The sequence below is a fragment of the Ochotona curzoniae genome, unplaced genomic scaffold, assembly GCF_017591425.1.
Source record: "Ochotona curzoniae isolate NIBS_2020 unplaced genomic scaffold, NIBS_Ocur_1.0 contig_2321, whole genome shotgun sequence".
NCBI lineage: Eukaryota > Metazoa > Chordata > Mammalia > Lagomorpha > Ochotonidae > Ochotona > Ochotona curzoniae.
In genome coordinates, this window is record NW_024465421.1 from 15227420 (window position 1) to 15255342 (window position 27923).

At 48.3% G+C, this 27923-nt stretch overlaps 1 protein-coding gene across 1 annotated transcript in view; it reads left to right on the plus strand.

Moving 5' to 3' along the window:
* XYLT1 (xylosyltransferase 1) overlaps positions 1-16785 on the plus strand; it is a 257904-nt gene extending 241119 nt beyond the window's left edge. The window contains exons 10-12 of the mRNA XM_040973266.1: positions 1237-1432; positions 4589-4922; positions 10850-16785. Of these exons, the coding sequence (XP_040829200.1) occupies positions 1237-1432; positions 4589-4922; positions 10850-11172 (853 nt within the window). The 3' untranslated portion in view covers positions 11173-16785. The remainder of the gene's footprint in view (positions 1-1236; positions 1433-4588; positions 4923-10849) is intronic.
* The last annotated feature ends 11138 nt before the right edge of the window (positions 16786-27923 follow it).

A 27923-nucleotide genomic window follows, 5' to 3' on the forward strand; every position in this document is an offset into this window, starting at 1 on the left:
AGGTCAAAGACATGCCTTTTAAAAGTCAGCATAGGTGGAAAAATATTAAAACTGTTCTTAAACATGGCAAAAAATGTGTATCATGCAGAACTAGGCATGGATTTCAAAATTTTTTTGCATTGAAATCCATTTTCCTGCTGCATGTTTCACATACACACATTTGTGTGTGTGTTTATATTTCTTTCAGTTTGGCAACACTTTTCCTAAAGCTTTATTTTTATTTCCTTGAAAGGAAGAGTGATAGACAGATTTTCTACCCATGGGTTCACATCCCAAATGCCCACCAACAGCTGACATGGAACTGGGCCAAAGCCAGGAAGCCAGAATTCGGTCCAGGTCTCCCACGTAGGAAACTAAGAACCTGAACATCACCTGATGCGTAACAAGGCTGGGTTAGAAACTGAACAGGGACTCAGCCCAGGCTATGGTGTGCAGGTGTCCGAATGGGCATCCTGACTGCTACGCTAAGAACTTACCTCATGGGCTGGTAGTAATTTTAAAAGATGATAGCCCATTGTCGGTATGAGAAAGACAAGAAAAGCTTTTGATACAAGTAGGCAGCAGATATGAAGAGCCCTTTAGAGATTAAAAGAGAAAGTGAAAAATGTTCCCCCCCCCAATTTTTTTTTCTCAAAGATGTTTATTGCACCATTGTTTAGAATGGCAAAAAAAAAAAAAAAAGCTATCATTTGGTGATAGGCAAAATGTGATATCACCTGGAATGAAATACTGGAGATACACACAGCTACACACACAATCCTGTTTTCACAAACTTTTCAAAGGCATGTAATAATGCCTTGGTAATACCATGCAGAAAAGACTGAATATAGCAAGGCTATGTAACAGTAGCCTAACTATAGGGTCATTATGCAAATATATGCAAAGGAGCTAGGCAGAGGGGAGTACCTCAGGATGACAGTGTTTACACCTGTCACTCCTCAATACCTAACAGCAGGGGACCCCATAAATAACTGTGAATGACATTGTGCATGGGAAGGGGCATCAGAGGTGGTCATTTTATTTTCCTTTCCTCAAGTCTGCATATTCTGTATTATAATCAGCAAATTAATCATAGTCGTTGGGGACATGGGGACATAGAGACATAGGGAGTGTTTTCAGGTGGATATTGAGGGGTCCGACAGGCCTTGTTCAGCATAGCACCAGCCCAGTGAGTGGGGAGCCAGACTTGTGGTCCCACACAGTGGTTCCCTCACCCATGAACTGCTGCCTTTGCAGGTACTACCCAATGGGCCACCCCGCCTCTGTCCACCTCTACTTCCTTGCCGACCGTTTCCAGGGCTTTCTGATCAAGCACCATGCCACCAACCTAGCCGTGAGCAAACTCGAGACACTAGAGACGTGGGTGATGCCAAAGAAAGTCTTCAAGATTGCAAGTCCTCCCAGCGACTTTGGGAGGCTTCAGTTCTCCGAGGTAAGGGTGTGAACACCATCGCTCCTGCTAGCCTTTTGCAGCCCTCTGGTTGGGTTCTGTTCCATGGGCTGACTCTCGTAGTCAGAGATGGAGGGACAGAGGACTTAGCCCTATAAGGGAGCCCATGCTGGGCCTAGAGAAGTTCCTTGATCACTAAGTAATGGACCTAGCATCTTACACAGGGTAGAGTGGTCATCAGCAAAGAAAACAAACCCACGTGCTTGGTCTCTTCGTAGCACAGTTTATGCTTCTTAAAAGTTTTCATCCTAGCTGGTGATTCCTTCTAAGCCTATGCCAATAATTGGCTAGTAGCAAATCAGTTTCTGAATGAAGTAATAATATGAGTCCCATTGTACAGTCTGGACCAGAGCAGGGAAGAAAAAGAGCATCAAAGTGAACCCTGGGAGTCTTTGGCCACAAATTCTATGTTTCATTATGGTTTTCTCTCCTAGTTCCTAGTGTAGATGTTAGCACAACCCAAGTTGAATACATGAATCGATGGGTGGGTGGGTGAGTAAATGAATGGATGGATGAATGAGTGATGGGCGAGTGGATGGATGGGCGGGTGTGTGGGTGGGTGAGGGGTGGATGGATGGGTAGATGTATGAATGGATGGGTAGGTGGGTGGATGGACGGATGAATGGCTATGAGGGTGGATGGGGAGATGGATGGGTCAATGGGTAGAAGAGATACTGATGCATGGATGCCTAGAGTGCATCAGCCTTTAGTTACTCACCCGTCTGGGGACCTGAATCTACCCAGTGCCACCCAGCATCACCAGCCTTCCTCTGGACCCAAAAGGCTTCTCAGGCATTGGCCTCTTCCGTCTGCCTCCCTCCTTCCTGCTCACACTTCTGTCTTTATCAGACATGCTCTGCTTGTTTGTGCCTTGAGCTGGGTGCCTGCTGAACTCCCCCACCCCACAGAATGTCCCCCCCATAAAGCATGTCACATGGCTAACTAGTTTGTCATTGGTAGCTAAATCCAAATGCTACACCCTCAGAGAAGCCTTCCTTACACCACTGAAGTGACAGCCTTCATATTAATGCCATCTAAAATGATCTTATTTATCTGATTATTGTATGCCCACCAGAAAGCTGAAACTGTGTCTTTTTCACAGCTCTGTCCCTAGCACGTGTCACAGGCCGCAGATGAGGAGGGTCACATGAAAATGCTGAGTGTCATTGACAGCTCACGATGGTTGTAGCTGCTGAGTTGCAGTTTTGAATGAGGCAGTGAATGTGCTTGGGCAGTGACGCCAGGAGGAAGCCATGACCTAGTGTGGTCGGTGTCACCTGCACAGAGTTCCAGCACCTGCTGTCTGACTTCACTATGTCAGGAAGGAACTAGTTCAACTCCGTGAGCTCTGCTGCTGGTGGAGGGATGAAGTGTCTGAGTTCGGATGATAGAAGATGAGCATTTGGCATTGGGTGTTGGATGATATGGGGGCTCTGGCTGCGTGTGTTTTCCTCGCACATCTTTCTGTAGCCCTCCATGGCTGACCTGCACCCCACTGAATATGTCAAAAAAGCACCAGGAAGAGTTTGCTGCGAGGACACCAGTTTCACTAAGGCTTATAATTGACTGGCTGAGTCTGAGCTGCCAGGGGTGTTAAATTACTGGCACTAGGGGGCAATTAGCTAGTGGCCCAGTTGGATGCTGTGCTGGGGGCCCAAGCAGTTCGCTGAAGACATTAGTGTCCCATTAAAGAGATGAATGCCTGCTGTCTGGGCTCTCGCTGCTTATCGGTCTGCTGATGAGTGACCGGGCACCTGTGCCAATGACAAACAGCGTCAGCCACTCCTTGGCAACTGCTCAGTGAAAGTTCCCATAGTAGGTCTGGTCCCCCAAGTGTGAAAAACCACCAAGATTCCTGCAGAAATAACAGCATGTCATGCTAACAGCCCCGATCTTGGATTCCTGAGTTTCTTTCTGGCTTCTCAGCTGTTGTCAAGGACAAAGTTGTCACACTGAATAGGAAGGAGGTGGAGAACTGCAGGGCTGTGCTGTGGGCCATTGAGAGTCCGTAGAGCTAGCACCGTCCAGGGCCTTGCAAGGCGCCCAACTCACAGCAGGTGGCCAGTGCTGCTAAGCCACTCAAGCGAATTTCTCCGGTTCGTGTGAATCCCATGGCATTGGCGTGGAGGAGAGAGACTGACTCCTCCTGCAGACTGCCGCTCAGTGCCTGCGACGTTGGCTTCCAGAGGGACAGCGGCGAACCATCCAGACCAGGCACCGTTGCCATGGGATCGCAGTCTGGCTGGGCAGCCTGCCAGTGAGCAAGCAAATAAATGAACAAAGACAGCTTGGCTAATAACAATATCATAGAGAAAATAAAATTTCATTTGTATGATAGGTGGGGCCTTGGGGAATGACAGGGCCTGCCTTCGCTAGGCTAATTCCTTCAAGACAGCTTTTCTGAGGAGCTAACTCTGGAGCTGAAGCCTAGAGAGAGGGAGCAGCCCAGGGTGATGGGAAATATTCTGAGCAGCAATGAAAGTGGATGCAAAGGCCCTGGGGCCCTGGGCAGGAACTTGGAGGCTCAAGGAGCATCGAGGCTCATGTACCAGGAATACAGTGAATGAGCGAGAGGGAAAGCAGTGTAAGTGGGATCTTACAGGAGGCATCTAAGGGCAGAAGAGCCCTCTAGGATGTTTAGGAAGTATTTTAGACATAGTGGGAAACCACTGGTGAGTTGGAAGCCAGGAGCAGCGTGTAAGGCTTGAACTGAAGCATGTATATACAGCCAGGTGCTTGGTCACTTGGAAGTGGATGCTGAAGATGTCATGGTCGGCCCAAGGAGAAGATTGTGGGGGTCACAGGGGATGGGACAGCTCCTCAGGCTGCCCCTCCCGCCCCCTGCTGGTGGCAGCAGCTGACTTTCAGTTTGGAAATAGGATCTCTGCTGTGCAGCTCTCCTGCCTGGGTTGTTTTCATGTGGAACTCGAGTTCAAAGCACACACCATGTCCTGGGCACACAAGAGTCGACGGTTCATGCAGGAACTGCAGGTCTTCTGATCTCCCAGATGGGCTTTATTCTTTCTTTCTTTTTTTTAAATCTGCCAAATGCATTGATGAAGCCCAGCAGACAGGTTTCCAGGCGATCCTGGATCCCAGCCCCAGCTTGGGCCCAGCATTCTCATTCTTGTCTTTCAGGTTGGCACTGACTGGGATGCCAAGGAGCGGCTGTTTCGCAATTTTGGGGGCCTGTTGGGTCCCATGGATGAGCCAGTGGGCATGCAGAAATGGGGAAAGGGGCCCAACGTGACTGTGACCATCATCTGGGTGGATCCTGTCAACATCATCGCAGCCACCTACGACATCCTGATCGAATCCACCGCTGAGTTCACCCACTACAAGCCCCCTTTGAACTTGCCCCTGAGGCCTGGGGTCTGGACAGTGAAAATCCTCCATCACTGGGTGCCGGTGGCAGAGACCAAATTCCTCGTGGCCCCTCTGACCTTCTCCAACAGGCAGCCCATCAAGCCGGGTAAGTGCTCCTGGAGTCCCTGCAAGGGTCTGCCGACAGTGCTGCTCAGTGGCATGTGGCTGCTCAGACACGGGGCACAGGGTTGATCATACGGGGTACATGGTTGTTCATGGAGCCTGTGGCTGGCCAGACACAGGGCACATGCTCCTTGCTCTTGGGCTGCTCTCCTGCTCTTCTGCCCTGGAGAACCAGCGAATTTCTTATGTGCATGCCAAGGTGGCATCGCCTGTCCTTGAATTTAATCCCTGTTCATTACAGGCTCATCCTTGGTCTTCCAGGAGGTCTTACTCACATTTAAAACAAGATGGGAAATCAACCCAAGTACAGACTGAACTTTAGCAAGTCATGTTTGTTCCATAATGAAAATGGGAATTCTGTTCATCAAAAATAGGATACATGAGGCAAACAAAAATCACGTACAAGTGGGAGTGATTTGCTACGCCATGTTCGGCACGTTGTGCACGTAGCATCAGAGATGGACACGCTACTGGCCACAAGCCTGATCAGGCATACTGCCTGCCTGCTTTCCTAAGCGTAGTCTTGTAAGAACCTGGCTATGCCCTTTGATTTCCATGTTGTGTCCTTTGACTGAGTACCAAAGACTCTGGCTCTTGCCCATTAGAGTAAACAGATTGCCAGTCGCTGCTACACAAGGAGGAAGGAGAGGGAGAGCATGATTGGCCCACACAGTATGAAAACGTGTTCAAACCCATTAATAATGAGAGAAATGCAGATGGAGAGCCAAAGGAGATTTTTGCTTCTGTGCCATGCTGGGAACCGTGGAGGTCGGACAACGTGATAAGGTCACTAACACTGCAGGATAAAGGTCATCTCTCCAGGGCTAGCGGGGGGAAGGTAAGCTGCTAAGACAGCCTTGGAAGATGGCTTAGTACGTCCTAGTAAAATAGGACACACACGTGAAAATTGTACCCCAATCACAGGCCCTATCGTTACAGGTGCAGAAATGGTTGTAGTGTTTGTAGACTCAGACACACTCTAAATGAGCACCGTGCCGAAGGACAAGCCATGTGAGTTCTGTGTGCCCAGTGGAACGCAGCTCAGCCATGCGTGCCAGTGAACCACAGTGTGGGCTGGATTACTCGATAAAACATATCAATGAGGGGAATGTCACAGGAAGGGGCCCAATTAGGGAGCAGTTATTAAAAGTTCAAAAGACCACAAAACCAAAAGCATGACACCTGTTGGTTCAGGATTGGTGAGACAGCACCACAAAGCACAGTGGTTTCCACTGGACACAGAGAGCGAGAAGGGTGCCAGACACCTCGCATGCCTGCCTGATTTTCCACCTTCTCCCACGGGGTTAATTTTACATTTTTACATTCCGTTTCTCCCCCGCCGCCTTCTTGCACTGAGAGAGATGTCTTTCTCACTGCTGGAATCCTGCCTGCAGGAGGGGGTACCACCCAACAATTTGGAGTATATCCTTCGAGAAGTTTCTCAATGCTTTTACTGCATGACCATGGCATCATAGAAGCTGTGTGTTTATCTGATGGAAGAATATGGTGTGTGCTGACACTTGCTTCGGCCCCATTGCTTCGTGGATTTTCTGGGGCTAAGGAACCACTGGTTTTGGCTCCCAGACGGTGGACACACAAACCTCATGCGGTGTTGATAATGATCTGCCTATCAATATGCTGAAATAATAGAAAGAGAAAGATGGCCCATCCTCTCACTGGTTTACTCCCGGTCCCCACTGTGACCCAGGCTGGGTCAAGGCTGAAGCCTGGAGCCAAGAACTCACTCCAGGTCTCCCACATCAATAATGACCAGGATCCAAAGACTTGAACCATCACCATTCTGCATTCCGAGTAGAGCTTGGTATCAAAACTAAGCTTTCTGATATGATAAAGCAGCTTAACCAGTGTTTGAGCTACGAGACCAAGTGCCTACCCCATGGAAGATTTTAAATGTGAAACCTTGTGTGCCTGTATAGAAGCATCCATAAAAGGACTTCTAATAACAAGATTCCAAGTCCCCCCGTATCCATGGGCGATTAGTTCTAGAGTTCCCTGCAGAAGCCAAAATCCATGATGCTCAAGTCCCTGATAGGATCAGCATGGGATTCACTTATAACCCACTACCCACAGCCTCCTGAATATCACATTCAGATTACAATAGCTAGTGTAATGTAAATGCCTGGAAATAGCTGTGACACTGCACCACTTAGAGTGTAATGAGGAGGGGGAGAAAGCGTCTGTATGTATCCAGCACAGACTCAGTTCTTCTCTTTGATTATTTTCAATCCGCAATAGATTGAATCCACAGAGGTGGAACCTGATTCAGGAAACATTCCTCTCTATCTCAAAGATAACAAACTCAAAGGCCAGGATGCAATACAGACTCTGGGCGCAGTAAACACCTCTGGCATGGGTGCCCTGCAGAGCAGGGCATAGAGATGGGAAGGTCCCCTGAAAAGGGGAGGGCCTTGGAGTGAACTCTGTCAGCTCCTGCTACATCTTTGTGGTAAACAGGCAGAAGGAGAGAGACCTGGTGGTTTCTGGAGCTGGAAGCCCGTTCCTCAGTCTCCCCCACAAACCAGGCACGACACCCAAAGAACCCACTCACTTAGTGTACTGAAGTGCCCCCCTAGGTGAGTGCCATAGCTGTAGCCTCACCTCAAGAGGTCAAAGGCAGACTTGAAGAATGGCAGTGGGAGAGCCACACCTGTAGGACCAGTCCCAGACTCACTCCCACCCCAGGAAAGCACCCTGCAAGTGAACATCTGTATGTCCTGATTTCCCCAGGATTTTCTTCCAGCATTTCTGCGGTTGGTAGAGCACTTCCCACCCATGCACTGAGTGACGCAAGCATGGTTTTGCCCCCCAGGACGCAGTCCCCAGCGCGTCCGTAATCATATTTGTTAACCATGTTGCAGTGACAAGGAACACGAAGGTGGGAGCAATGCAATTTGTAAAATGATTCATCAAGAGTAATTGGCTATTGATGCGTCCCTGGTAATCTCAAGAAATCTGATGAGGTGGAATTGAGGAAAATTTAATTATAGAGGCGAATATCATGAGCTGATAGCGTAATAGCATTTCCCACATTAACCTCATTTTTCATAAGAGTTTTCTGCATCAACCACAATATCTAGTTTCCAGCACTGGGGTGTTTGCTAGCTGCTCCTTTCTCTTGGATCTCCTGCCACTTAGCAGTTTGCATTGTCTCCCTCCCCGAGACATCATCTTCCACAAGGGGGATGGGGACAGGGCATGGAGAGGCTCTGCTGTACCCAGGACAGCCAGTGCCACCCTGTCTGCTGATGGCAGAGAGAGAAGTGGACCAGGAAGCAGTTTGTAAACATGGTGGTGTCCAGCTCATGAGAAGCAGAGAGAGAGAGGACATGCCCGCTCACAGCACGACCAAAGATGGCTTCAGTGCATGCTATGCCTCTTTGCCCCATGCCCAACCTAGTCCGCCTTCTAACCAGGCACCCCAGCCCCTCAGCATCCTAAAGCATTGGCACTTGAAGAATGATATTTTTATCTGTGTTTGTTTGGATAGGTTTCATTTTTAAAGGTTTGTTTGTTTTTATTGAAAAGACAAATTTACAGAGAGAAGGAGAGACAGAGTGAAAGATCTTGCATCGACTGGTTCACTCCCCAAGGAGCTGCAACAGCTGAATCTGAGCTGATCCAAAGCCAGGAACCAGGAGCCTCTTCTGGGTCTCCCATGCAGGTGCAGGGTCCCAAGGCTTTGGGTGGCCACCCTATACTGCTTTTGCAGGCCACAAGCAGGGAGCTGGATGGGGAGTGGAGTAACTGGGATACAAGTCAGTGCCCATATGAGATCCTGGCACTTTGCAAGAAGAGGATTAGCCAGTTGAGCCATTGCACTGGTCCTCGAGGCAGGTTTTGAATTCAGCCAGTGGTGTTCTTGTAGCTATTAGAAAGAAAGGTAGGCATAATGTCTGTCTTCTTTCTTCCCCACCCAGGAGCACACATAATGGAAGAAATACAAGCCCAGTAGCATGGCTGCCGTGCTCTGCTGGTTGGCAAGGGTGGAGACAGCGGCCTTGTAGCAGGTGGCAAGCTGCATGGCCCCCTGGTGGATACTTCCATCCCTTGCCACCAGGATAGAGAAAAGTCCAATTGGGTGAAATTCAGCTCCCCAGACACCATCAGCGTGTCTTAGTTATAAATGCAGCCTTATATGAGACACTACAAGAAGCTGCTATTGGGGCCGACGCGACGGCGCAGTGGTTAAGGTCCTCCCCTTGCACGCCCGGTATCCCATATGGGCACCGGTTCTATCCCGGCTGCCCCTCTTCCCTTCCAGCTCCCTGCCTGTGGCCCAGGAAAGCAGTCGAGGACGGCCCAAAGCTTTGGGACCCTGCACCCGTGTGGGAGACCCGGAAGAGGCTCCTGGCTTCAGATCGGCATAGTATCGGCCGTTGCGCTCACTTGGGGAGTGAATCATCGGAGGGAAGATCTTCCTCTCAGTCTCTCCTCTCTGTATATCTGCCTTTCCAATAAAAAAAAAAATAAAAATAAATCTTTAAAAAAAAAGAAGCTGCTATTAGGAAGGTCTTCAAAATGGGAACAATTCAATTCTTTCTCTCACCGCCATCTCCTACACATAGTGTCTCCCCATCTTCAAGTCCTGGAAGATAGTATATGGCCCTCTCTTGCTCTTTCCTTTAAGTTTTGTAAAACAAAACTGCTTCTGCTTCTTGCCAGTACTGTGGGTCTAACTGATGCCAGGATGAACATTCCAATTTTATAGATGGGGAAATCAAGTCTTTGAAAGGTTGACTGCCAAAGGCAAAAACAAAAGCATTCCTTGATTTTTCCAGTTGCTGGATAGGCTTACAGTGGTCTATATTGATGACAAAAACAGCTTTTGAGTCAAATTGGGCTGATAAAGCCAGCCCTATAGTTGTGTGTGTGTGTGTGTGTGTGTGTGTGTGTGTGTGTGTGTATTTTATACGTCTCACACCAACAATAATAAACCTGGCTAAACTTGTCCAAGCAGTTGCCACTTTAAGCACTTCATAGGAGTTAGCCTGATTAATCCTCGCGATATGAAACTTGGGCAGACTGAGTTAAAGTCAGAAGTTGGGACTTGGGGCAGGCAAGCCCAGTAGCCTGACTGCTGCCCTGGGCTCTTAGAGGAGAACTGGCCAGAGCAGCTGTTGCACAGTGGGTTTGCAGTGAGGCAGAGCTGTCATGAGGGTCAGGGTGGTCTCGCATCCCACCCCTGTCAGGTACAAGGTTCCAAATTGACCTGGATGTGTCGGCTTGCTTTTGGTTGTGGTCTGTCTATCTCTCTTGGTGTCAGCCTCTACTAGATAGTTATTCTATGCCTGTCTGGCACTTCCCACTACCTAGACTAGTCTGGAACCTACAGGAAAAAGGTACTTACTACATTCTTATCCAAAAAAAAGTCAAGTTAATATACCTCACAAAGTGATGAGGCTTAATAAGCTTGTGTTGAGTGAACACCTTGCAAAAAACAGATGCTTAAAAACAGGCATCAGTGGATGTCTGGACCATGAACGATATTCCACAAATGCAAGCTGATTTTGCAAAGTGTATAGAAAACCGAATTAAAAGATCAGTTCTTTGGGTACCAAAAATATGAAATTCATGTTTTTTGCTAATATTCATTTCTTTCGATTTTTTTTTTTGGAAATTCATTATGCATAGACCAAGGTAAACTGATCTTTAAGCATCTTTCCATGGCACACTAGCTTCCTGTTTGAAGAGCATCTCCCATGTCGAACGAGCATCTCCTGTGGGTTCTGTCCTGGCGGGCTCAGTCTCTCCACCATCAGAGATGCTGCCATCGACTTGTGTGACTCAGATGAGGTGGTGCCCACGGCCCAGTGCAGCCCTGCGCATGCGGTGAGCAGGTGTCTGCTGAGTGGCTGTTCTAACCCTGCCACTTTTCCCTTTGTTTTACAGAGGAGACACTGAAGCTGCACAACGGGCCCCCGCGCAGTGCCTACATGGAGCAAAGCTTCCAGAGCCTGAACCCCGTCCTCAGCCTGCCCATCAGCCCTGCCCAGGTGGAGCAGGCCGGGAGGAATGCAGCGGCCACGGGCACTGTGCTAGAGGGCTGGCTGGACTCGCTGGTGGGCGGGATGTGGACCGCCATGGACATCTGCACCACTGGCCCCTCCGCCTGCCCGGTCATGCAGACCTGCAGCCAGACAGCCTGGAGCTCCTTCAGCCCTGACCCCAAGTCGGAGCTGGGGGCCGTCAAACCCGATGGCCGGCTCAGGTAGCACCGGACACATGTGGGCCGCACAGGATCTCAACAGGAAAGCTGCCCAGAGGGCTTGGTGGGGCCTCAACTCTGGCTTCCCAGTGCAGGGAAGCCTTTGTTTGTGCCAGGGGCTTGTCTGGCTATAGAATGATGCAGACGGAAGAGCTGGAGGCCAGGGTAGGTTTGCCAGCACCCTGCACTCAGCAAGCTGTGAGATGGCTCCATGCCAGCGGTGGTCTCACCTCTTCTGGTTGAACCACAAGTTCTGCAGGTTTCTTACCTTTCCCCCAACCACCCCAACAACCAACCCTCTCCAGTCCTGCCAGTGAGTGGTCTCACACTTTCGTTTGGAGCAGCAGAGCTTGGCTTGCTCAGTACAGAAATAGACAGAGGCTCAGGGTACAGGTGCAGGTGCAGATGAAGTCCAGGCTGCTGTGGGTGCAGCTTCAGGTTCCAGGTCATCTCCCAGAGCTCAGCCGGCCATGCCAAGGCCATCTCCTATGGTACCTCTTCAGAACTCAAGGGCTCTGCCAAATCCAGTTTGACAAGCACTGCCCAGGCCTCCAGTTTGATCTACAGCCTCACCCGCTTCTCTCAGCTGGAGAATACATTAACTGTTGAGCCAGCCCTGAAATGAAAGGCCCCTGGGAGCCCACAGGCCCTTCCCCCAGGGAGTCTAGCAGGCTTGGGAGGGCTTCAAGCCTTCCACCAGTCCCTCATGGACTGAGCTGTTCTCCTTCGTCAACGAGATGAACAGGAAAGTCTTGGTTGGGACATGGCCAAGGCCCATCCAGAAGTGTGGGAGAGATTGGTCCAGATCCCCCCTCTCCCTTAAGGCTGCCTCCTTTGGCAGCGGAACCGGGCTGATGCTTGTAGATATGAGCCTCAAGTCTCTAAGCCATTCACGGCCTGGAGACCAAGACCCTGGACCTCTGGTCCCGGAAATTGAGAATTTAGGGGGCCATTGCCATGAGACTCACGGGAACCTGCCTGGAACAAACTTCCTGAACTGGACAGCACAGCAGTGCCCATCGTCCAGTAGAGCCCTTTGGTTCTGAGTTCAGGTGCCCAAAGCCCCTGGGACTCGCTGCCTTGGTGCTGCTGGAAGTGGCCAGACTGCATGAACCAGCAAGCAGTGTTGCAGTTTTGGTTTGTAATGTCAGGCCCTTCCTTAGCTGAGCTACCAACCCGGCCCAACTGAACATGCAAAGTAGACAAATAGCAGGTGGAGTGGCACAAACAGGAAGGCCATTTGAAATAACAAAACAAAATCCAAGCTAGTATTTTTCACTTTGTGTGGGCTATCAGAAAGCAGGGTCAGGGATTGGGAGAGCTCCTTTCCATGCGCCCCCTGGAGGGCCACCCTGCCTCCTACAGTCCCATCTTCCTGGGGAAAAGTCATACCCCAAGTTGTCAGTGATCCTCCGGGGTTGGAGGTACTGTGGTGAGCCCTCCCAAGGCCCTGCCCGATGCCCTCACCCAGCAAGAGGTAGGGTGTCCTGTTGGCTGCATAGAACACAGAGAAGGGACACTTTAGATAATTTATTATTTGTATGTTTTAGTCCATGACTAATTCGTAGGTGCTGTTTTCGCAGCTTGTCGATTATGTTCTTATTAACGGAAGCTGCCTTTGTTCACAAAAGGCCCCCCTTTCTCTCTCCGTCTCTGCATCTGCCTTGTGTTCCCTCTGAGCCTCCCCTTCTTCTGAGTATAGCCGGGATGTTGGACCCCATGAGGAGAAGGCTTGGACCTGCATCACCCACTGGCTGGCTGCAGGGAGCCCTCGGGACACCTGGAGCCTGGCTCTTCCTTCTGAATTGTTGGGATTCCTGAACCATGCCCACCCTAGGCACAGGGACATGACAGTGGAGCAGTGTGGAGGTAGAGGTAGGGGTGCCTTGCTGAGTGCTGCCCCTGTTTGTTTCATGCAGGGGCCCCCTCAGCCCATCTCACCCAAGTCTATCTCCCAACTTGGGTCTTGAAGTGATAGCATCAGAGGGAAGGGGACTCCCTTTGGAGGGAGAACCATTGGAGACAGAAGGGAAGCTGTTGCATGAGCTGCCTGTCCAGGACAGGGTTGGCCTCCAAGCAGATTTTGTTAGAAAGCCCAAGGGACCACTATGTGGCTTCCCAGACTCTGTGGGAATCATGGCCCCCAGCCCCTGCCTCTGACCAGCACATCCCTGAGGGTGGAAGGGGCCAGCCAGTACAGCCATTTAGGGAAACCTCTTCCATCCTCCTCGCCTGGCTGCTGGAGTCCTCTGTTCTTTGCAGAGGTATGGGGCTAAGCCCTGGTAGGACCGCTTGAATGATGGGAGCTGCAGGCACTCAGGCAGGGTCCTCTTGTCTGTCGCTTCCCTCCACCCTGAAGCAAGTGCAACAATGAAAGAGCCAGCTTCCTCTGGGGACCACCCCTCTCTCGGGGAGTCACACACAGCATTCCTTTGTCTTCTGTGTTTGGGGACCAGAGGATAATTTTTGCAGATTTCCATTTGGTTAAGCAGGGAGGAAAAGGGGAAATTGCAAACAAAGCCCAGTGAGATGTGAGAAAAGGACATCTTGTCCTGGGAAAGGGACAGTGTAACTTCTGTTTTGTTTTGTTTTCCATTGGCACGAGAATGGTTTATTTGTTGGAGGTCATCTGTCAGGCAGCCTTGAACTGTGGCTGCCCCAGGACACGGAAGACACAGAGTTGTGGCCTCCATAGGCTGGGGGCTGTTTCCCACCTGCCCCGTTATGCCACCGAGGCTGCTGTCCAGCATCATGGCTCCAAGGTAGAAATAAATGGCCACTTCACAGGCCCCCTGGATTTAAGAAGTACATTTGGTCCTCCTTCCTCTTGGAAAAAGGTCTTCCAGTGGGACTAGGGCTCCCATAGGCTTCATTTCTCACTTGTCAATTTCACTTTGGAAATGTAAAGGGATTTACAAAGGGTGAGTGAGTGAGTGAGCTCCAGCCGCCAGCCCAGAGTGGAAGGCTGTATCTTCTCCAGTGGGTGGTGTCTTCTTCTGGGAGGGCGGGGACTGAGCATCCTGTGGTTCTCTGCTTTTACAGACACGAGATGGACACTGGCCCCCGTTGTGGAGCAGGTGCACAGGAAAGAGCTGGAGCAGCTAGGGGTGGGGTGGGAGCAAAGATCCTTTTCACAATGAAGTTTATTCTGGAATCAGGACCTATGGGGCAGGGATAGGCAAGCAGTAGCCAGCATAGTGCAGCTTTAGAGGACAGCCCGGGACGCCTTTCAGACCAAAGCCACAGATCTTAAGCAGGAGGCATAGATACCTGCTGAGGTCTCGGACTCACGTCCACAGGAGTTAGACAAAGGCCACCACCGGGCGAGTGCATGCTCCATCCAGAACTGTTGCTTCATGTGAGAGTTCAAATCCATGGGAATGCAAGCTTCCACTTAGGCAAAGAAAACCATAAGCCAAGATTTTTTTTTTCTTAATTTTCAGTGTTGGCAATTGAAAAAAAAAAAGAGCACAAAGAAATGGCTCATAGTTCCCACATGGGCATAGCTGGCAACATCTGCTCCCTGGGGTGGAGTTGGGGCAACGGAAGAAGAAATCCCTGGCATTAGGGAAGTGCAGAGAGGAATAGCTCGTGCGGAACTGGCCGCTCCCCTCCCTGAGACAATCCTACAGAACAGAAGGAATAGGATTCGGAGGAGTCCTGAGGGCTGCAGCATAGACACGCTCGGGTTCCCATCTGTCTGGGTCTGCACCATCAGGGATCCCACCAAGCGTGGCCTGTGTGGCCAGGGCAGGGTCCAGGAGGAGCAGGACAGCCAGGCTCTGTCTGGACCCCAGGTCTTGGCAGCACCTTCTGCCTCCGGAAGCCACATGGGGCCGCACACACTCATGGGATGCCCTCCTTGCTTCTGCTTCATGGGTCCACCACAGACGCTACCTCATTGTGTCTGCTGAGAAGTTTACCTAGAGAGGGGAAGGTGTCCAAATCCACTGGGGCTAAATGTATGATCTATGCAAATATCCCTCTCTATCTTTCTCTTGTCTCTCTTCTCCTTTTCCTCCTCTCTTGCTCTCTCTCTCTTAGAAGTATTATTTTTTAACCTTGCAAACAGAATACTGTACTCTTAAGCCTGAGGAAGGCTTCTCGCCCCACCTGCGTCCACCCCTCGCGTTGTCTTTGCTGAGCCCCAGCTGGGGAGAAAGTGGCCTCCTTTCTTTCCACTTGGCTGTGGGACCCAGCCTCTGCCCAAGGCACCACCAGGAAGCAGGTTCTGCCCCTTGCTGCTCCACCCCCACCAACTTCCTAACTCCATGCCCCCCATTCCTCATTCCCTTCCCACTTGCTTCTCCATGTTCCTCTCCCATCTTCCCCCCTTCCTCCCAAAAGCCTTAGGTTTTTCTCCTTTTTGAAATGTGGCCTTAAAATTATTTTCGGGAAAGCCGACCACCCTCTCTCTCTGAGTCCTTCCAATGTCACAGAAGGCAGAGCACCTGGGAGCTGGCTGTCACTTAAGGGCACCTCTGAAGTGAAAAGCTGCCCATCGGCACCTTGTAGGTGCCAGGAACATCTCCCACCAAGGGTGTCTTTAGGAAAGACAAGATGAAGGCTTGGGTGCTCACAGGAGCTGCTGCCAGCTCTAGAGCATTCTCTAAGCCTCAGAGGGAGGGGGCAGGGGCGAGGAACCTGGCACCTGCTGGGAGGAGCTGGCTAAATGGGTCCTGCCCCTCCCCCGTGAGTGGGTGACTTCAAGTCCTCATTCTAGGGTGAATTGGAAGAGGCTCTGGAGCTCTTGTCCTGCCTGCCTGGAATGGGATCACATTAGGTATCCCAGCACAAGGGTCGTGTTCTTAAAGCGGTCACCCCCGCCTCCCCTTGAGACAACACCTCCTCCTGTTACTCCGTGCTAATGGAGGCCAAAGACAACCCCAGGGTTTTCATAGGAAATTCGCTGGAATTGAACGCAATTGTCTTTGTAGTCCCTTTGTCTTTTTTTAATTATTATTTTTAATTTTTTAAAGATACAGTTACGTTGTCGATAGTGTTTATTTGGGTACTTGTTGGAGAGGCCTCACCATAAGTTATTACTGTCCCCCTCATTGTTTTCAAAGACATGTGGTGATATAGTTTTTAAAAATAACTATTTTGTTATAGATCATAATATGCATAAAACTGTACAGAAATATTTTGTAATGTATTGATTTTAAAAAAGAATCTGTAAATAAAGTTTTAAAAAAAAGAGTGAATTCAAATGGCACACACAGAAAGATGTAGATATTTTGCTATTTATTTAAAGGAGTATTTTAAGAGATCTTGAACTATCTGCAATTGACCAACATTCAAAGTTCCAATCTCCAATCATTTCCTCAAAGCAGAGTGTGGCTCTCGGCATCAATTGCGTGACCTTCCCGTTTTTGCACCTTTTCTGTCTGTTTCATTTAGCAGGAAAACCACCACCACAACAAAATTGTGCCTTAGCTGTATTTTTTCGTCTAGGGGAGTTTGTTTCTGTCTGACAAAGCAACATTTTTGCAGAAAAACAGTGGATGTACAAAATACTGTATCATACCAAAAACACTGCAGGTGTATATAGATGCTTTCTGTCATACTGTGTTTTCAGATGCAGAATTTTAAAATAATAAAAAAAAATACTGTCTTTATGAAACAGTGGCTGTGTGGGTTTTTTTTTTTTTCTCCCCCAGCAGTACTATGCATCTTTCTGCAGTCCTGTTTTGTCTGTGGTCTGCTCAGTGGCAGATAGGATAACCATCCATCCTGGGATGCAGAGACCGCGACCTCCGCGGGGCCTCTGCTGGGGTGGCCTGTGTGTGTACATATGTCCCTTGGAGAAGGCTTTTGGATCTCCCAGCTGGATCACTGCAATATCTTCCTGGGGAAATTCCTCGGGTGAAGGCACAAGTATGAGTATGAATGTAAAATGCTTCCTGGGTGGATGGTAGTAAGGGCAACGCCACCCACAGCTAACAAGGCTTTTCTTACGTCATCGGTCAATCTGTTGCCCTTTCCTCTTCACCCATGCTAGATCATGTTTCCTAGGGCGCCTTGTGCTCAGATATGCTCAGGTGACTTTTCTCAAGCCAATGGAACATTGGGGACATGCCCATGAAACTTCCCTGAGGGCTTCCTTTCGGTCTGTTCTGAATCGTTTTGATTTAGTGTGTTCATTCAGCTGGTTGATTCCATAGCTCGCTCGCTGTCTCTCCCTACCCCCATCTCTCCTTCTGGAAATGGTGCACAGCCCTCTGCACAAAGCAAGGCAGCTCTCTGATCGAGAAGGAGCTTGAGCTGAGGGCCACATGGAACCTATTGACCATACACACCCCATCGCTGAAGATGTGAGAACTGACAATGCCTCCAGGACAGCAGCTGGCCATCCCGAAATGGCAATTTGGATATTCCTTCAAGAAAACACAAACATCAACCCCTTCGTTCATGAGGCAGAAATACAGAGAGCAGAGTGGGTTGAGGGATTCACCTGATACTACTCGTAGTCATTTTGAACAAGTTGAGAACCCAGAACTTCTTACCCCTCAGAGGGATCTGGACAAGTCATGGCAAGGAGCCCTCTGTCTTTGAGCTGCCATGAGAGCCTGGAATTGGGAGTATCCAACTGACTGGGTTGTGAGATGTCCACAGCTCGCCCTTTAAAGTCCTCTAGAGGGCCAAGGGTGGCACTGCGACCCAGGAGAGTTTTTTCAGTTGGGGTATGTGTTTTCGGAGAGATGTGGCAGCTTTTGCCACATGGAGCTTGGCTTAGAGAAGGTAATATATAGTGATAGAGTACTGGGGTCTATTGTATACAGACATGGGGGTACAATGGAACATGTATCCCTGCATCCAGACGAAAGATGGATTCCCAATGAAACTGTTGGACATGTGTAGACAATGGGATGATGGAAATTAGTATGGAGGACACTCAAACAACTGAAAATCTGCATACCATATGATCCAGCAGTAGCACCCCTAGGAATATATCCAAAACATCTGTTACACGAGAAACCAACAAGAACAGATTTTAAAAATTAGAAATGAAGAGGCCACTCCATGTGACCGTGATCCATGAGTTCTGTTGATTTGCAAACCCTCCACCCTACCTCACCCCATCGGTACATCTCCAGGGTCCCTGGGGGTCCATCAGCAACCAGGCTGTGACACCCACAGAAGCAGCTGCACTCTGCAGCGTTGCCCTGCGACCTTACTGCCTAGGTGCTGGAAACCAAGTTCTAGGCCAAGACTCAAGAGCAGCTCCTTCCTCCTCTGAACTGAAAAGGTCGCAAAGGTAGAAACTCAAGTTGGGTTGAAGAAGGCTGATATATAATCAAGCAATCCCACGCCTGGATAGTAACCTGAAGACATGAACCCATTGTATCCAAGACACCTGCATGACCACGTTTGCAGCAGCACTGACCACAATAGCTGAAACACAGAATCAGCCAAGGTGTGCACCATTAGATAAAGAGGTGGTACACGGACACATGGGATACTTTTGAGCTCTAAAAAAAAGAGTGAATTCTATCATCTGCAGAAGAATGGTTGGAACAAGAGGTCATCATGTTGAATGAAATAAATCAGACACAGACAAATATATATTCTTATATGTAGAAGCTAAAAATTCTTTAAACAACTTTTTAAAATGTCTGTGTGTGTCAATTTGGTGCAAATACAGAGTTTCATCAAAAAGTCTATACTCCGAGAGATGTTTCTTTCCTAGCATTTTCTACTCAATAATATTTATATATTTTAAATAATAAAAAGAGGCAGAGTGGCTCTGAGGTCAACTCTCAGCTCCTGTGCACTTACCCTTGGACCCTCACGCAGCCCCCTCTCTGATCGGGTGCCTTCAGCCCTCCCCGGGCCTGGCCCTGCCATTGGCCTGCTCTGAGCCGCTCTCCTGGGAGCCATCTCAAAGGAAGGGAAGCCACCAGCCACAGAACTCCTTGCCAGTTCGGCTATTTGCCAAGGTGAGCAGTCCTCTTTCCACTCGGCACCCAGTACAGAAGGAACACATAAGGGTCAGAAAGAAACATCGGTGTCTACAAAACCCAAGGTTGTTAGACTTGCAGGTGACAGAAACCCAAATCCCAGAAGTGTCAAGAGACGAGGGAGTCCTCAAAGCCTGAGACAGTGATGGCAAACAGTATCAAAGGGAAAAGAACAGGGACTGGGTGGCCCTACAGGTGCCTCGATTTCGGGTAATCTGTATTTTCACAGTCTGCTTTACTGCCTCTCTCTCTCTCTCAGTTAATGTGGCAGAGAAAGGGAGTCCCAGAAGGCTGTGCCTCTTGTCCTTCAAATACGATGACAGAGCTTTGTCCTGGTTGCAAAAATAATAAATAATAAATAATAAAAATGATCCTAACTCCAGACCCACCTCTGGGATCAGCCAAGCAAGGCATTAGGACTAGCTCTAGGCTACTAGCATAGGTCCGCCCCTGCAGCCAGGGGATTGGCTAGGGATGTGTGATTGGCAGCCCCATCCTGACAGCAGGAGTGGAGAGCATCAGAGCCAACGCCAGGAGTGGGGAGGAGAGCGCTGAACAGACACAAACAACAGATGTCCATCTACTGCCACGGCCAACTCCAGACCCAGGTGGCTGCTCAGCGTGCCAGTGCAATTCGTCTCTGCTCCTCAAGTGCCTGAATGGTCCCGGCCCTACTCCTGTTCCTCCCTCCAAGGAGAAGGGCTCTGGAACTGGCTTAAGCCACTCATTTTAAATAAGGATCACATGGATGGTGCAGATTTTCATCCCTTCCCCCCACTTAATTAGTCGTGGAGTACTTATGCTGTGGGAAGACCTGATGGCTCCTTTTATCCTTGGAGCCTGGGCACAAGCCTCATTAAAAAGGCCTGTGGAGCTGACCTATGCTAATCACCGAGGAGGGCTCCAGGCTTGTAGCACAAAGCAGGGCCAGGGGTACAGTAGCAGTGTCTCTCTCTCCACATTCCTGTCACTTCATCCTCTGGGGATCCCTCCCCCCACCCCCCCCCACCCCCGGAGGCTTCACTTCTCTGCTCTTAACTCCTCAGAATCCAAAATTGGAAAACTGCCCTGTGATGAGGGTGCCGAGGCGCTGGGATCTGCTGAGCCACTGCACTTCTTCAAGCGGAGCTAGGAAGGAAGCTAGCGCTGAGCCAGTGTTGGAAAGCCCTGGGTAGTGGAGCGACCATGAGGCTGTGGCGACCCGGAATAAATACAAGCCAGGATTTTCCAATCACACCCCCAGGCAAGTCCCCCAAGCCTCGGTCCAACACAGGGACCGGCTCTACCATCAGAGAAGGCCATGTTCAGACACTCGTGTCACCCTGGATCCATTGAGTCAGGTCTGAGTCAAGTTCCCGAGCTTCTGCACCTCCGTTCTAGCTGCGTGGTTGGCAATGACCTTCAATAAAGCTGCTGGGGGACTTGTAAAGAGACAGCGTGTATGCAGTGGGTCACCCAGAGCTAGCACACAGAATATGTCTGAGCCGCTGGCAGGCAAGTAAGCCTCTTGAAGACAGGGAGGAGACCTATACTTGGAGCCAGAAAGATGAGATGCTGCGGCAGTGTTTAATGAGTGATTGAATAGGAGAACAAAGCAACAGGACTGTGGCTACATCTGCCTTTTCATCAGGGACATTCCGTGTAGTTTAGTTGCCCCATTCATTCTCTATTAGAGTCTTGGTATCTTATTATGACAAAGTGGCATTCCTTTGATCGCTGGCATTCAGGTGAGGTTTGTAGAAGGGCATCATTGCCCCCAGCCTCTTTGGATGTCTTTGGGGGGAAGTCAGATTTGGCTACATCCCTGGGTTCCACATCCACAGGACTGGTTCATTTTGTAGATTGCTTCTATAATCTGCAGGTGCGTTTTTGTTCCTTTCTGGATTTTAGCACTCTTCCCTAGTAAATACTCCTCCAGTCCCATCTCTCCTCCAAACACTATTGGAGAGCTCTGTGGGCAGCAGACTTGAGCAAAGCTGTTGAGTAAGGGATGACACAGCAGCATTTCAAATGATTTCTATCCAAGTTCATCTTGGATGGCCCCATCCTCAAGGGCCCAAGCACCTGCCTGTGTGGTCTCTAGGCTTACAGTCGTGTCTCTGAATTCTTCTCTTCATCCCATATTTCTTTCTTTCTTTGCATCCCAAAACATTATGATCTGTTTTTATTCAGTCCCTCAGGGCTTTGTGTTCCACACCTAATGAAACCTGTAAAGCTAAGTTGTCTTCTAGTTCTAAAGTTAGGTGGTTCCCTCCCCGGGGGAGCCCTGATGTCAGTTTTGATGTTAGGTACTACTAAATGTGCTCCCTCTTGCTTGCCCTGACATAGCACACTTCCTTGCAGCTGAGTGTTATCTGAGCCTTTGGGCTCCAGTCCTTAGATAATGTTTTACTCTTTTGTCAGACATCCAAGCTCTCCATAACCACAACAGAAATAATTTCAGCATCTCCAGCTGCAGTCTCATTTTATCATAAGTAGGTGCTCATTTAATCAGGGGTGGACGGGGTGAGAAGCAGGTAAGCTAAAAGGATGCAAAGATGCCCTTGAACTCCAGGAGCAAGTATTGTTCAGAGATAAGAACATTCACCTTGCAGGATCGGGGCCAGTGACAAACGACTTCCTGCCAACTTTTCCAGCCTTGACTGCTCACAACCTGGTCAGCAGATGGTAACATTGACTCTGTCCTTAAGCATCAATTCATTTCGGCTGGACTTCAAATGAGCAGGAGGGAGGAACCTCCAAGCACATGAAGGCTATAGAATCCTCATCAGACCCTAACTTAAAGTCTGATCTTTATCCAGAAACCTAGCCGCTCCATCCTCTAAGACGCCTTCCTTTAAGGGTCATAGTAGTTGTCACCTGGAAGCAATCTTGGCGATGTAAATTGAATGAGCCCCAATAACATGGATTTGAGTTCTGACTTTATCTTGTATTGATTGTGTGACTTTGAGTCACTCAATTTTCTTTTAAAAATAAATTTCAATCTTTTTAACATTTATTTTAATGTTTATTTGAAAAGCAGAGTGACAGAGAGGAGGAGAGATAAAGTGATATCATCCATCCTCTGGTTCACTCCCCAAATGGCTGCAATGGCTGGAGCTGGCTTGATCTAAAGCCAAGATCCAGGAACTTCTCCTGGGTCTTCCCTGACGGTGCAGAGGCCCAAAGACTTGAGCCATTCTCTGCTGCTTTCCCAGGACATTAGCAGGGAGCCGGATAATAAGTGGAACAACAGGGATACGGATTTTTTGGTTTATGGAAAACCAGTGCTGCTGGTGGGAGCTTAGCCTATTACACCATGGTGTTGGATCCTAGTCCCTCAATTTTCTGTGCCATATTTTTTTTGTGATGCTGAAATGGAAATAAGATGGGAGGTGGGGAGACCAAATCCCAGCCTACAATAGCAGTCATGTAGGAAAGTAGAGAAACTTGGACCTTGATGGGGCTCTTACAAACACGATGAACTTTTTTATTGCTTGAGGGTGTCGGTACACAACTGGCTGTGTCCCGCATATTTACTCAGCATTTCCTAAGCATGGAATTCAGGTAGGATTTAGAGGTGGAAATGAAGAGAATAGCTAGCCCCCTCACTAGCCGCCAGAAAACAAGCATGAGGAGCCATGGAAACTGAAATCTGTAGATCATGATAAAGACTCCACTAATGCTCCCTCACTCTGAAAAGATGACCTTGTGTCTAGTCAGAATAAGCAGAGCCACTCAGAGAGGATCCTGCCACGGGCTGGGGTGAAAGTGTAAGAGGATTATAACTACACAGAGTCTCTTTTTGAGTTGGCAAAAATGGTCTAAAATTAGCCACGGTGATTGTGAATAAGCTCTGAATATATAAACGTGATTGAATTGTGTATCATTGTTACTGTTTTATCCGAAAAGCAGAGTAAGAGAGACATGGGCTACGAGAGAAAGAGGGAGAAAGGGAAACAGAGAGAGAGAGAGAGAGATCATCCATCTGCTGGTTCACTCCCCAAATGGCCACAACAGCCAAGGCTGGACCAGGCCAAAGCCAGGAGCAACAAGTTGTGTCCTGGTCTGCCACATGAGTAGCAGAGACTCCCACGGCTGGGCTAACACGTGCTGCTTCTGGCACATTACCAGGAAACTAGATCAAAACCAGAGCAGCCAGAACTGAAACCACCATTCCAATATGGGATGCCAGCATTGTAAGCTGCAGCCTAACTATACCACCATCCCTGAATCATGTATTTTTAATGGATGAATTCTATACAGGATGAATTATATCTTTCAATAAAGCTGTTAACAAAACTGACCTTTTTAATACTTAATGGGGAATATGGAAGTATCAGATGGAAATGTAACATTATAGATTTATTGGATCATTATTAATCTCAGCTAGAATATAAGCTTCACCTGCTTTATGAACCATTGTTTCTCCAGAGCCCAAAGAAGAGCATGAGACATAGTAGGAGTTCAGAATAGACTTGATGAGCAAAACAGTGAATGAATGATCGTCTTGATCCTATCATCGAAAGCAAACTCCCTTCTTGTTCCAAGGAAGAAATGTTCCTCCTTTCAAAGATCTGTGGGGTTGATACTGTCTTTAGTGTCATTTGGGTAAAGCTGCTGAACAAACTGGGATGTTGGCTTTCATGCAGACACATAATTCCCAGTGGCTTTGGAACTCAACCACCACACTGGTGAGCCCTTCTTTCATTTGACACGATCCCTTACAAGCCAGCTGAGTCAGTGTCAACTGATGCTCATTAATCCAATTTTCATGAAATTGGACAAGCAGACGCACACGTTCACAGAGCAGAACAAATTACTGGAAACCACAGTGAAACACCTCTTCTGGCCTCTTCACCTGCTAAGGTGCAAGGTCCTTTCTGGCGGGAACTGGCAAGCAGGTAGCAGTTCAAGGTTCGCTTGTCTGCAGAGTGCTGTGTGAGCAGCAATGGCTTGAGAAATGGGAGGTGGTATAAGAACAAGCCCTCTCTGACTCACAGAGTTGGAACCCAGGGAATGAGGGTGCTGGCCAGGAGTGCAGGCTCTCATTCACCCTTGAGATGTGAGTTGGGAATGGAACCTTCTGTCTCAATGCAGGAGGGCATGAAGGCAACAGGGATCATCTGACCCACAAAGCAAAGAGTTAGCAACTGAGTCTTTGAGGCAAACTGGAGAAACTCATGAATTAAAAAAAAATTATACCTGAAGTTTAATACTCATTTTTCACCCATTTCTGATCTTTGATTGTTTAGGTAATATTTCCAAGGGTCAGAGCTTCATCAAATTAACTACTTGGTATTTAATAAACTCAGGGAATTATTTGTCACCAAAGTATATTCATAATAATAATGTTAGCTTAAGAATACATTCTTAATAAATGTATAAACGTAAACTTGAAAGAAACAATTTGAGCTCCTTCTTATGGAAAACTTTAAGACCATCTTGGGGAGAGCATTTAGTGTAGTACAGATGTCCACATCCCTTATCGAAGTGCTAAGTTGGAAATCTGATTTCGGCTCCTAATTCCAGCTTCCTGCTACTGCAGACCCCAAGAGGTTCCCGGGACGGTTCTGGTATTTGGGTTCCTATCATTCATCTAGAAGACCTGGATTGAATCCCCGGTTCCCAGCTATGACCTGGCTCAGCTCAGGTTACCATGAGCATTTAGGCAACCAATGAGTACAGTATATCCTCTCCCTCGCCCTCTCTTCTTCTTCTCATGGTGCTCTTTGCCTTTCTGACAAAATGAAACTAAATTTTAAAAGTCTACCTTCAAGGGACTGATAAGATAGAGTTAGGTAAGATGAAGATATGAACAAGTCAAGTCATACAACTTGGTATTTTGGTTTCCCCCAGTGTTTCCCAAATGACATAGGCACTAGTGTATCCCATTCTTAAGGCTCCTGAAAAACCACATGATGGCCAGTTCTCTAAACATGGCACTCTGCAGTGGTAGCATTCTGAGAGTTCTACGTGTTCAGTCCCTTAACCGACAATTGAAGATGATCCACTCCTTGTGCAACTTAGAGCCTAATATAAAACACAAATGTGGAAACAATAACTCCCTCTGGGTCTTCCATGCAGGTGCAGGAACCCCAGAACTTGAGCCATCCTCTGTTGCTTTTCCAGTGATAAGCAGTGAATTGGATTAGAAGTGGAGCAGCCAGAACATGACCCAGAGCCCATATGGAATGCTGGTGCTGCAAGCAGATTAGCCTGCTCCACTGTGGCACAGACCCCCAAATTATCTTTCAATTTCATTTTTTCCACAAACATTTGAAGTTCCCTCAGAGCTTACCCAGGATTGGAGTTGGGGAGAAAGGTGAAGAGGTGAGAATGGAGAGAAAATGGAAGATGCAAGAGCTCTTTAAGATGCTCTAGGGCTCCTGGACCACCTCTTTAGGACTCAGGGTCTGCGGGAATGGGGACTGCGATGCATAGAGCTCCTGTGCCATCGGAGGTGACCTGGGAAGGTGCTGACCTTAGGGCCAAGGTGTGGGCTCTGATCGCCTTACCGTAACACTCTTGGAGGTCTGGTCCTTTCTCTGGGGGAATCAAGGAGCAGATTGTTTAGATGGAAAGCCCCATCACTTTAGCCCACTGAGTAATCTTGGGCTGTACGTGGCAGTTGTGGAGTCATCCACAAAGCCAGGGCAGGATTCCAAGGGCACCAAGCCTTGCCCTGCATTCCCAGTGAATGAAGCTTTCCTTGTCATCACTCCTTCTTCAGGAAGCCAGGGAGTTGTTTCTGAGTGAGCCACAGCTCTTGGAGGTGATGAAAACAGTCCCTGTGAGCTAAGATTCTCTTTCCAATTTCAAGAAGTCCCCAAGTCTCTCCTGCTCTCCAGCATGAGAAAATATATTTCTAGGAAATAGTGGGTCTGGAAATGTGGATTTTGGTACTGAAATTAAAACTTTGAGTTCATTTCCTTTTCAGAGAAATGTAGTAGATTAATTTCCCCTCCAGAAGAAGCGAGGGACTCCTCTATTGGGTTGGGGGAGGAGAGTAATTTTGCTCCGCTAACCCAAGGGACTGTGGGCACTATCTGAAGATACATTTCATTGTCACAAGTTGGGGGTGCTATAGGAATCTGGTGGGCAAAAGCCAGGGTACCGTTCTACTCAGACGATTCACAGGACACACACACACACACACACAGGGTTCGATGGCCCAAACTGGAAATAATACCAAAGAAAAGAAATTACACTATATGTCTTGTCTATATCTACCTTTGTTACAGCAGTTAGTTTTCTGAGTTTAGAAATCACATCATTTTTGTCCACCTTCTTCAGAAAATGTCAGATGAAAGGATGGATGACTGGGTCAGAGTGTGGATCATTAAATTACTAAATGCTTGAGTTGATGAATGAGTAAATAGCTAACCATATTAATGAATGGATAATGTATATATACGTAGAGTTTACAACCTATGTGGACCACACAAGGCCTTTATTCCATATTGCATTTCAAGCCACCCTCAATGGTGGCATCCTCTGTGGACTCTTTGAGACTTATCTCATTAATACCATCAGATTCACCATTCATTCTTCCTCTGTAGATCTGTATCTCCTACACACTCCTTCCCTCCCTCCAACCCCACTTCTTCTGCCTCTAGTATCATCATGATATAGATGAGCAGGAAGTGTCTGCTTTTCTGACTCCAGTGATTTCAGCACCAAGGACAATGTCTGGTGCATAAATTTTAACCTAAAATAAGTGGTGGATCCTAATACTCTTAGCACTCCCAGGATCAAGGTACAACTTTTGTTCTTGTGTGATAAAACGAAAAGGCCGAAGCTGTAAAGTTGCTGGAATTGGCCCAAGGACACAGAGCTGGGATTCATACTTATTTATAATCAAGGACACTCATACCCTTCGTGTGAAAGTCCCCTTCTTAGAATGAGTGTCGGTCCCTTTGCAGTCTTTACTGGCTTCAGTAGAAGTTTTAAAGACCAAACACTGTTTCCACCTAACCATTGTCTCCACCTCCAAATTCCTTTTCCTTCCCTGGTGAGATAAGGATGGAACAAGAGTGCTGAGCTTCGGCAAGGAGGGAAAAGTGTGTATCTCCCCTGGGCTGGCTCTCAGGAGAGGAGGCAAGATTCAGAGGAGCGTGCTGGAGGAGTGAAGGAGTTGGGTTGCTTTGTTTCAGCTTACAAACTTCACTTGGTTGCTAAGAGACTCTACAAAGGGAGGCCCATTAGAAGCCCTCAGAACTCACAGGCAATTATGTCACACCAGGTCCTTCCTTTGTCAAAATGCACAGTGCAGGCTCAGGCCCAGCCTTTGAGGTGTGTTGTTTGTGATAAGGGGATTTCTGTTTAGGCCCCCCAAAATCCTGTCTCAGGAGGTTTTCATTCTGGAGAAATCAAATGGTCAGGGGAGGGTTCTCCATCCAGTGCCCCTTCCAAAAGACTTAAATGTTAATTGACATGCAACCCAATCCCTGCTCCACAATAACCGGATTTTATACAATTAGCAGTTGCACTAATTAATTCAGTGATCCCATTGTGTTGTTTTCAACAGAGCTTCTCTGACATTTCCAAAGAGCATTTGCTTTATGGATCCAAATGTCGCAAAACCACGCCATCTTGGAAGCTGATTGAGTACTTAGTTCCAACTCCTGGAACTACTTCCTCATCTGTGCTTAGCAAACCTAATTCCAACAAGAAAGGGCAATAAAGTCAGTGGAGCAACTTCATGAACCCAAACCGCATGCCCATTTCCTGGATTGACTGCTGGGCCCAGCTGAGACTTGCTGCAGACCCACCTCTGCTCTCACCCAGGGAGGGCTGGCACTAATCTATACAAGTC